Source organism: Plectropomus leopardus, chromosome 8 (assembly GCF_026936395.1).
Source record: "Plectropomus leopardus strain MGB_pleo_1.0 chromosome 8, ASM2693639v1, whole genome shotgun sequence".
Lineage (NCBI taxonomy): Eukaryota > Metazoa > Chordata > Actinopteri > Perciformes > Serranidae > Plectropomus > Plectropomus leopardus.
Genome location: NC_142183.1, coordinates 272,276 through 283,330, shown reverse-complemented (window position 1 = coordinate 283,330; position 11,055 = coordinate 272,276). Strand labels below are relative to the sequence as shown.

The window sequence follows — 11,055 nt, the reverse complement described above, 5'->3', positions numbered from 1 at the left end:
TTGATGTAACTGTTTATCAGTTTCAGATTAGTCACTTTAACTTATTATTGCGAGTGGCAGGAACTACACATCCTGAGCTCTCTTAACTCTCTGACTTTGAGGCAGCCCGGTTACTTTTTTTTTAAAGTTGAGCCAACTAATTCATTTTTACAGTGCATATGTAGTTGATTTTTTTCTTTTTTTTTAAACTATAGATGAACTCCAGTTTAATATTTGGTACTCTTGTTGTTAAAAATCTGTCTTTTTCAATTATTTTTGTAGTTTTGTACATAAATATCTAAAAGACAGACTCGATAAATAACCATACTTAGTGAATTAACATTGATGGTTTTGATTTTCCTGATTATATGTCAAAAATTTAAAATGCAAGTTTTTCTTTTTGTCACAGCTTGAGGTGATGAAGCTGTTTTGTTTGTCAATTAACTGATGATTGGATCAACAGAGAAATTACTGACAACGATCGAACCCTTTGAAATCTGAGCAATGTGGCTTGATTTCTTTCAAAAACGTGTGAAGAATGAGCAATGAAAGAAGAAATGACCCAAATTATGTGAAAAGTTACAGGAAAATTACCTGAAAACAAGAAAAAAAACCAAACAAACAAAAGGAGACAAGACAACAATCTTAAGAAAGTGTGTAAAATAAAATTCACTAAAACAAATATATTTTTCTCTATATAATTTTAAATATATTATGTTTTAGAAAATGAAAAATATCTGAAAAATGTCTGTGTGTCACTATAATGTGAAAGTCAGGAAAATCTTTTTTTTTGTCATCACGCTGTGAATAAGTAAACAAAAGACGTCGAGCACTGATTCAAATTTTCCATTTTATTATTTTTCTTAAAAAACAAATATACATAAGAAATGATAAATATAAAAAAGTCAACCCAGAACAAAAGAAAAAAAGTTCTTCAATGTTACAAATAACTTCTTACTGCAGAGAAAACCTAAACACTAGTGTTACACCTGACAGTTAAACTCACGTGTCAGCCTAAAGTCTTAACTTGTTCTTTTTGCTATGTCGCCGTCCCGCGCGTGAAGACGAGTTTAAGAGTCGCAGCCGAAAGAAAACGGAGGCATCTATCAGAGATTTTAGTGAATCTAAACAGCAGATTATTCACACCGTAAGAAGATGACGCACCGCGATAGAGAGCAGAAAAACATGGACATGCAACTGATCTGGATCAGATTCCCCTCAGCGGCCCTTCGAATCAAATGAAATGAAATGAAAATTCATCAGATCTGGGATAAAGACGCTGTAAAACAGCTCGTCCTCACGATGTTCCCAGTGTTCGCCGGGTTCTACGTTCTAAGTGTCAAATGTTTGAGTCGCATGTTCCCTATAGGGATGGACAGATTATCAGCCGATTATTGGAGCCGATATTTGGCATTTTGCCAGCTAGCTGTATTGGCATTTTATTTTAATTGATTGCTGATAAAATGAATTAATTAAAAAGCTGCATTTTTTCTTAAAATTTTCACTTGACTTTATAAAAAATGTTGCAGGGAACTTGCTGTACATGAAGCTGAAAGTTTCAGTTTTGATTAAATATTTGCTAAAGGCATTTGAACAAAGTTTCGTGTTGGAGTTTGTTATATTCCTAAATATTGACAGAAAGATTTTCATTTTTATTGTAAATGCATATCGGTTACAAATATGGTTTATCAGTCTCATTGAGTACCAATAATCAGTATTTGCCCTGAAAAACCAAAATCGCCTCTAGTTCCTAAGTTTATAGTGTCCAAAGTTCTGGGGATCTTATGTTCCCAAGACCCTAATTTTGCAGTGTCCTGTGTCTCTTGGGCCCTGTCCTCTCAGTGTCCTGTGTCTCTTGGGCCCTGTCCTCTCTGTGCCCCGTGTCTCCTGGGCCCTGTCCTCTCTGTGCCCCGTGTCTCCTGGGCCCTGTCCTCTCTGTGTCCCGTGTCTCTTGGGCCCTGTCCTCTCTGTGCCCCGTGTCTCTTGGGCCCTGTCCTCTCAGTGTCCTATGTTCAAAGTTGTATGTGTCCTTGCTTTTTAGTGTCTTGTGTTCCCAGTGAACTGTATGTTTTTGGGGTCCTTCATTTTTCCAAGTATCCTATGTTTTTAGGGGCCTTTTGTTCCCAGTGTCTTATGTTCCCAAGGACCTTATTTCCTGGCGTCCTGTATTTCTAGGGCCCGATGTGTCAACCGTCCTATGCTTCGATGTCTCCAGTGTCCTCTGTTGTGTAGATAAACCTAGTAAGGGACAGGTGAGGACGACCTCCACAGCTCAAACTAACGAAGACGTCGGACGTTTCAGATGCACTTTTAGATGCCAACAATCTGTTGAGCCTCTGTGGAGATTTTAACGTCTACACAGACAATCAGAAGCAGTTTTTCTCGCTGACGTGAGAGCGTGTGACTTTAACGTCAGCAGGCGGTGAGCTGTGAGCGGCAGGTCGAGGTGAGTCGACGTCCTGATGCAGAGAAACAAACTCAAACATCTGACCCCCGAAAAACAAAACCTGTTTTAGAACATAAAACACTCTGACAGTTTTCTCTCCCAGAAAGTAAAAAACGAAAAACGCAGAGTGAAGGGGTTCATTAACGTTCACCACAGTTTGGGACGCTCCAGCCGTGATGTCATCTCCCTCACACACACCTTCACCAGGTGAGAGCGAATCCCGGAGGCTCATTACACCAATCAATGATGGCTACCAGATCACGCGATTACGCCGATATCAGATCGATAGTCAATACAGACGTTCTGATCGGAGCGTCCCAAACACGCAGGCCACCTGTCAACACCCCCAGGAGGCAGGGCTTCTCCTCTGCGTGCTGATTGGTTGGATTAAGTGAATGAAGCAGATGATTGGTTGGCAGGCAACAGAAGAGCTCAAGAGTTTCATTTCAACATTTGAAAATACTTGAGGAGGAAAATCGGTAATTACCAACGATTAATGAAAAGTTTGACCTCTTCCAGTGCAATTCTCACATTTTTCGCTTGAATAATTGATTAAAAATATAAACTCATCTGTTTGGATAAATTAATGCATCAGGTACTCGTGAAAAAAATAAATATTTAAATATGATATATTTTTAACATTAAAATATTAAAAGAAAACTAAAAACGTTTCTCTTGCACTGACTTAGGCACCGCTGCACCTCTTTAAATGATGTATTTCCCTCATTTTTATGCATCTTATACGCTCTATTTTTAGCCTTATTTTTATTAATAATGTCATTTATTTACTTTATTTTCCATCTTATATTGTGTATTCTTTGCATTCAATTTTTATCCTTACTTTATCTTACTTTTATTAATAGTTTCAAGAGGGTGTTCTCCATGTGAAAATGTGTTCTTTTTATTCTGATCGTATTTTATTTTTACATTCAGGTTTTATGATCTCTTTATGTCTTTTGATGTGAAGCACTTGGGGCATGTCATTTCTTTCTCGCTACACAAATAAAGTTTTATTTTTATTATGATTATTATTGTAAATATTTCATACATTAATCACTTCGAAATGTGGTTATGAAAGAGCTCTGACACAAATTTCACTCAAAATTCGTAAATAGAAAAGCACTAAAATGACTAAATTTGCACATTGGAGAGCAGATACGTCATTTCTCTGTCCGCTGTTAAATCTTATCTTAAAATTCATCTTTTAAATCTCGATCCGGTCGCACGAAACCTTTGTACATTATGATTTTATACACTGTATATGTATCATGTGTCATATCATTTAATTGATCTGTTGCGATTGTTGTTTTTTAACTCCGACTTGTTAAGTGACCTGGAGTGTTTTGAAAGGCGACTACAAAAAATTCTAACATTATTATTCTAATTATAATTATAATTATTAGGTTAAACTGGGTGTGTTTGTTTGTGTAACTCGCTGTACGTCCACATGAGCCTCTTTTTTTTTCTTTTTTTTCATGGATCCGGATCAGACCGGATTAAATCCAGCTGGGATGAAACTCTTCAGCTCCTGCAGGTTAAACTGCCCGACGACGGCGGTCACATGATCCAAACTAAACGTTGGGTACAAACGAAGCAGGATTTCAATGTTTTCCGTCGATTGCTCCTAAAGTTTGTTTTTCTTTTTGGGACATTTGAACATGAATAAACGTGTTAATATCTGAGCTACGAACACTGTTCATCTAAAATACTTTACAGCTACTTTAAACTGACGTCAGTGTTGAAGGAACTCCATCTTTAGTGCAATTAGTTAACATGCTCGGAGCATCGCGTCCCGTGACCGCTGACTCGCTGCATCCACAGGGTTAAACATACATGCTCTTAATATGTCAAAGCTAAATCTCAGTGAGGTCACCAGTTTCTGCACGTGAAGAGAATATCAGTCCCGACTCCTCCAAGCAGATTTCGGAGGAGAGGCTCTTCAGTTTGTCTCGGTGCTGCTGAAACTCAGACCGGTTTGTCTTTTTGAAGTGAAGGAGGCGTTTGTCTGACGGGCGGTGATGATGGGAACAGTCGCAGCCCGAAAACCGTCAAAGCCGTCAGCTGCACGTCTCAGCAAACAAACATGGAGTTTAAAACTGCACACAGAACAACGCTCATCATCGCTTTACAAACACGGCGGCAGGTTCGAGCCTGAGATTCACATCGCACTGAGGCTGAATCCAAACGTCCACGCTCGAAACTAAGGCTCGACAGATTATCGGCCTGGACAATTATCAAGGCCGACATTTGGCATTTTTGATATTATTCATATCAAATCAGAAAAAAAATCAAAGCGTGAGATCGGGACATGAGCCTGATGATGGTTTCTTTTGTTTTTCAAACCCGCTTTATACGACCACGGTCAATTCTGCCAGAGGAGACCGGACGGTCGACAGAATCAATCTCTGTAACTTTGGTTTGTCCCAGACTAAAGATGAACACCGTGACAGAAACGTGGTGATCTCTTTGGTCGTGGCTCTGAAACGGCGGTCGGTCCAACATTGCACAGTTCGAGGTTCAGCCGCTGTCAGTGTGAGATCTCTGATGGTGTCAAAAGTTTGGGATGATCGTCTCACTGTGTGACTGCTGCTACGACCAATAGAAACACAGCATGAAATGATGATCCGAACTGGCAGACTTTCTGTCTTTTTGGTCCCTGAGCGGCAGGGAGTCAGGGAGGGGCGGCGGGGCTCATCCATGGATGCATTAAGAGAACTGGATACAGCGTTTGTAGGCGGGGCCGCGGGCCGAACTGCTGCAGATAAAATTCCCCGGATGATCTGGACATTAAGGGCACGACTTCTGCACTGTGCGGCTCGCCGAGAAAACACACTGCAGACTTTCAGCAGCCGAGCGCCGCCAGGCGGCGAACTCCCGCCAGCTGAACAGCTAACTGACCGTTTGGCGCTCCGCTAACGTGAACGGGGATAAGATTATTTAATCTTTTGGCTCTTCTAGACTTTCCAAATTTTATCAAACCAAATGGATCAAATTCTGATGATGATTATTTTGCAGAAGTTGTGACACTAAAAAAAAAAAAAAAAGCGTCCACAGATTTACAGCCGTTTCTTTCTCCGTGTGAGTCAACAGGAAGAAGTCTTGTTGTGCTGCAGGGCGTCATGTGATGCCATAAACACACCGTTTACTGCCGTCAGAGCGCGGCACACCTCCTGACGGCCCGGTTAGATCCGCACATGCACTAACGAGCGAACAGCCGCCTCTTTCAACAGCGCCGGCTCACAGTTGGCTGGCGGCCAATCATCAGGCCTACCCGTCTGGACGCTCGCCTTCGTCACTCTTTCACGGTTTCATCTTTCGCAGGTTTGAAAAGTGATTCCAGTTTAAATTTCATTTGTTTAAATCTGCAGATTTTGTTTCCATCAAAGGAAACGAGCAACTCATTCACTGACCGAAATGTGCCGGTGGTTCGGCCTGAAGGTCCGGACGTTTGGATTCAACCTGCAGGGCAACGAGGCAACATGTTGGGCAAACGTGACAGGCAACAGAGCAACTTCTGGAGTGTTGCCTGTTTCCTGCATTTTCTCTGAGATTTGACCTCCTCGCTCAGACTGTGACGTTGACCTGTTGCCCGACCAGCTGCCTCGTGTCGGACAGTCGGACAATAACTGACGTCAAACACTGAACCTCAGACAGTCGACTTCCTGTCTGAGACGGCGTGTTGGACGTCGACCTTTGAACCTGGAACACGTTGAACAGACAGAAGCAGGAAGACTTGTTGTTGTTGCTGTTGTTGTTCTGTTGTTGTTGTTGTGGTCACATGATGCAGTTTGTTTTATTGCTGACTGTCTGAACTCAGCCATCACCTCTGCAGGAAGCTCCGCCCACACGCTTCCTCTTCATCTTCTCTGGATTATTAAGAGGTCGACGCTTAGACTTTATGGTGAAGAGGAGATCGAACTCCGGGACAGGAAGTCGGACCCAGGTGACGCTTTCGGAGACGACGACAACAGTCAGTGATCACAGATCAGCTGACGGGACGCTGACGCCAGTCAGGCTCCACGCCACAGCAAGACATTTTGAACCCGCCCACCACGGGTAGACTCAATGCACCGCCACGACCAGCGAGCTAAGAGACCGCCTCGTCAAAGAGTTTGAGGGATCAGATCACCCAAAACATACGTTAATGCAGCCCGTTCTCACTCTGAACTCGTCAAATATGTCCGCTCTGTCAGTGCTTTCGGTGTCCGAGCGTGACGGCAAAAACCACCTTCTGCGTCCAACCAGAGCGCAGCTAGACGACCTCGGATGAGAACGCGCTCAGACAGAACCGGTGCGGTTGTTGTTTATGACTAGAGGGCGACAGATTTTCGGCCTGGGTGACAATAAAGGCCATATTTGGCATTTTGCAGATTATCTGTATCTAATGATCTCCAATAAAATTATTGAATTAAAAAGTGCAAAGAAGGTGTCAGCATGGGAGCAAGTTTTACTCTGTAAAACCTCAGGGAGATACTTTTATTTATTCATTTTTAATTTAAATTTCATTTGACTTGATTGATTTGAACTTGCTGTACTTGATGTTGAAAATTTCAGTTTTGATTAAACATTTGCTGAAGGCATTTAAACTCCATTTAGTGTTGGAGTTTATTAAATACCAAATTCTTAATGTTGACACAGATTTTCAGATTATTGTAAATGCAAATCGGTTCCAAATATTAGTCATTGGTTTCATTAACTACTAATAATCTGCCCCGAAAAACCAATATCGACCCGTAATTAATACCACATCTGAACTGGCCGATGACAGACTGACAATCACATCCAACATCACGACACCTCACAGGTCGTAGCATTCTGCCAAAACATGAAGCGTGGCACTACACTGTGAGCGATGCGTCGGAGCGAGCGACGCGTCCCTGCGAGCGACGCGTCCCTGCGAGCGGCGCGTCCCTGCGAGCGGCGCGTCCCTGCGAGCGGCGCGTCCGAGCGAGCGACGTCTCTGTAACCTGAACTGTTCAACAGACCTTCATCAGCCGTCAACAGCCAGTCAGATCTCTGTTCCAGCGACAGTCAAACATGTTTCTATGACAACGGCTCATCAACGTTTTACACTCAGACCAGAACCGCATCCAATCAGAAAGCATTTGACAGCATCAACAAGAAAGTCTCCTGTTTCTGCAAAAGCTTCATCATCTCAGACGATTTTAAATGAATTATTATTATTATTAAAACCAGACCTCTGCAGCTGCTGCAGTATGCATCGCCACAACAGACCTCACAACGGTCAGGAGAGGTGCACTGTGGGTAATGTAGGCATGTAGACCCAATAATGTAATCATTTCCTAAAAACATACCAATATAAAAACTTTGCATTTAACTTGATCGAAAGTTTAATAAAATCCAATAATGTAATAAAATCTCCTGACTGATATTGTAATAACATTTTTACCAATAATACCTAAATGTATTATTCAAAATTTCCTTTAAATCTACAAATCTGTGACAGGAAACAACAATCCATGTCTCCAAAACTGTAAATGTTCAACTTTTGTTCAACAGTCCAAATGTTTCAACTTTTAAAGGCGCTTCAGAAAATCAGTGTTCTTGTGCTGCATTCAGACGCTTTTTTACAAATTATATCAACATTTAAAAGCAATGAGCAGGAAATGTCCTGTGAATTATATAGCGTTATATGAAACTCTAAAAAATTGTTTTAGAAAAAGAGGGATTATTAGAAAATAACATAAAAAAGAAATAGGGAAAATGCCCAGAAAACTATGATTATGATTCTAATCATTTAAAATGATGTTACTGACAAAGCATAATAAAATAAACACACAGTTTCAGCACGTTTTCTCGGTAATTTGTGTTTTTTTGCTTATTTTTGGGCCGTGTCTCGTTAAGTAGCTTGTTGATTTCCCCCTGTATTTTTGAAAGAAATCAAACCAATTTTCTCAGGTTTCAAAGGGTTAAGGTGAACTGTTTTTCTTAATTTTAAATTTCATTTGAAGCTCTACTTGAATGCAGAAATGTAAAATGATCAGGCAGGACAAAGCAGACACTACATATACTAAAATTATTACTAAAAGATGATTTTACATGTTTGAAATTAATTCAAATTAAAATGGTATTACAATTCTGGTCAGGACTTTTCAATACATTAATGCATTTTGTGCGTTTTTTAACCATATTTTGCACAAGTTTAAAACATTTTCAGGAAATTCTCACATTAGTGTGTGCTGCAAGGCAGCATGAAGACGAGGATATCTCTCTTTTTTTGAACTGTCCACTGTAAGAGAGACCGCGACATCGCAGAGTGACGATGAATCGGACCGTCTGTGAGGTCACAAAAACAACATAAATATTCAAAGAAAATAGACGTGTGTTGGTGACATGAGACTAACAGTCATCAGACATGATGGATGTTTTGTCGGTTGAAGATTTAAGGATAAAAAAGTGTCCATTTAGGCGGCTAACAGACACTGAAGTCAGTTTGAGTCAGATCTAATATATTTTTAGACGATCGATCGATCTGCTCGCAGTGCGTCCCGTCAGATCAGACCTGATCAGCTGACCTTTGACCCCCGTCCTCTCTGTCACCAGCCGACTGCACGGATATCATCCACCAATAAGAAGTTCCTCCGGTCCAGAGACTCCATGGCAACGCTCCTGATCCAGCACGGTGTCCAGGTCGAGTCTCCGCAACAAAACGGCATATAAAAAGTAAAACGTGTCTGTGGGACGGTGGAGAACTGAAGAGTGAGCGATGAGTTCAGAGAGACGAGATGCTGTCGTTTTATAAAAAAGGACATCACTACGAAAAATGCATCAGCCGGTTTAAAATCTGCAGCGCTTCAATATAAAGTGCTTCATTACATTGTTACGTTTTTACAGTTTCTTATTAAAATATCGTTTTCCCTGGAGTGAAACCATAGTAAACATGTTACACGTTGGTAAAAATAAACATTTGGAATGTCTCTTTTCTTTTTTAAGAAGTCCCATTGGCTGATTTTGGTCAAGCTGAACTCGTCCCCGGAGCCTGAAACAGGAAACGAGGCCACACCGTTAAAACGTTCACGCTTCTTCGTGACGATCGAACAGACGGCGAGGGGGTCAGGAGGTGAGAGTGGAGCGTCATGGGTAATGAGGAGGTGAAGAAGCACAGCAGGAGGCTCGGACCCAGCAGACACGTCTCTAATAAACAAAACTTCAAAACTAAAAACTTCCAGATCATGAATGATTTGTCGTTCGTTCATGCACTCAGTCGGAGCTTTGATCGGTGATATGGTTTTATAAATCTGTGCGTCATCTGCATCATTATGATAACATCTTTTTTTTTGGTTTTCTATAAACTGAGCCAGCGCGTAGATTTTAAACAGAAGAGGCCCCAGTACGGAGCCTTGTGGAACTCCACATCATTTTTGTTTGCGACAACCTTCGGAGCCAAAAAAAAGTCGGACTAACATGTTTACATGTATTTCAAAAGTCCAGTTTTAGTCGGAGCAACACAATAATGACACAACTTTTTCTAACATCGTGTAAACACACTGGTTATTTTCCCAGTTTGTGGATGTTGCTAACAGCTGTTTTTTTTTTCAATCTCCCTCAGTGGATCGCCAACGTAAACATGCCGTCAAAACGTCCCCCTGTCCTGCCCACGGTCATGTCCCTCCGGCCTTTACACAGACCTCGTTTTAGCGCTGTTAGTCCCTCGTGTCCCCACTCAGAGGTGAGACCACTCTGTCCCCCCTTTCTGCAACCGGACTTTCTATACAGAGCGGCGAAGCGGCGAAGCGGCATAACGGCGGGATAGTCCCCTCCTTGAACAGGAAGCATGAATGCAGCTTCTGTGGAGACGCTCACATTCACACCTCCGATCGGTTTAGAGTCAACACCACAGGTCTCTGGACTGTGGGAGGAAAACATGCAAACTCCACACAGAGTTTTAAATCTCTCTATTTTATTTGTGAGACTTTCTCTGACGCCCGTCTCTCTATCGCAACGACCAGAACCTGAAACACCTGGAGCCTCCTTTGTCACTGAGATATCCGACTATCTGCTGAGTCCTTAAAAGCACCGTGGTGACAAGATAAGGCCGAACTGAAGAAACAAACAGCTGCAAAAAATTATTTAAATAGAAAAAATATTTAAAAATATAAGATACAAAAGTAAAAAATAAATTATAATGTAACAGGAAGTCAAAGTACAGTTTGGTCCCAGAAATTCAGGAAGAAGCAGCTGTGATGGTGAAGATGATGATGATGAAGATGATGGTGATGATGAAGGTTAGCATGTGACAGTGTTTGACCAATCAGCATGCTCAGGACAGCGTGCATCTGTTAGCATGCATGAGTTAGCACATGTCCGTTAGCATGTGTCCGTTAGCATGCATGAGTTAGCACGTGTCCGTTAGTGCGTGTGTTAGCTGGCGGTGGTGACGGCGGCTGATTTGCTGCTCGGCGCTGAGGGGGCAGGGCTCGGCGTGTGCAGCAGGCTGACGAACAGGAAGAGGGTGGAGGTGGGCAGGTAGATGCAGAGGAAGAGGACGACATCCTCGCTGAGACAGAGGACGAAGTCGCTCTGCTCCGTCAGCACCCAGTCCACCAGCACCCCCACCAGCAGGTAGTACACCTGGAACTCCTGCAGCTCCTCCCACTCCCCACCCCCCG

At 42.1% G+C, this 11,055-nt stretch overlaps 1 protein-coding gene across 1 annotated transcript in view; it reads right to left on the bottom strand.

Annotated features, from left to right (window-relative positions):
* Window positions 1-810: 810 nt before the first annotated feature.
* Window positions 811-11,055, bottom strand: part of slc44a1b (solute carrier family 44 member 1b) — a 37,611-nt gene continuing 27,366 nt past the window's right edge. Inside the window, 1 exon segment of the mRNA XM_088080693.1 lies at window positions 811-11,054. Within this exon segment, the coding sequence (XP_087936819.1) occupies window positions 10,808-11,054 (247 nt within the window). The 3' untranslated portion in view covers window positions 811-10,807.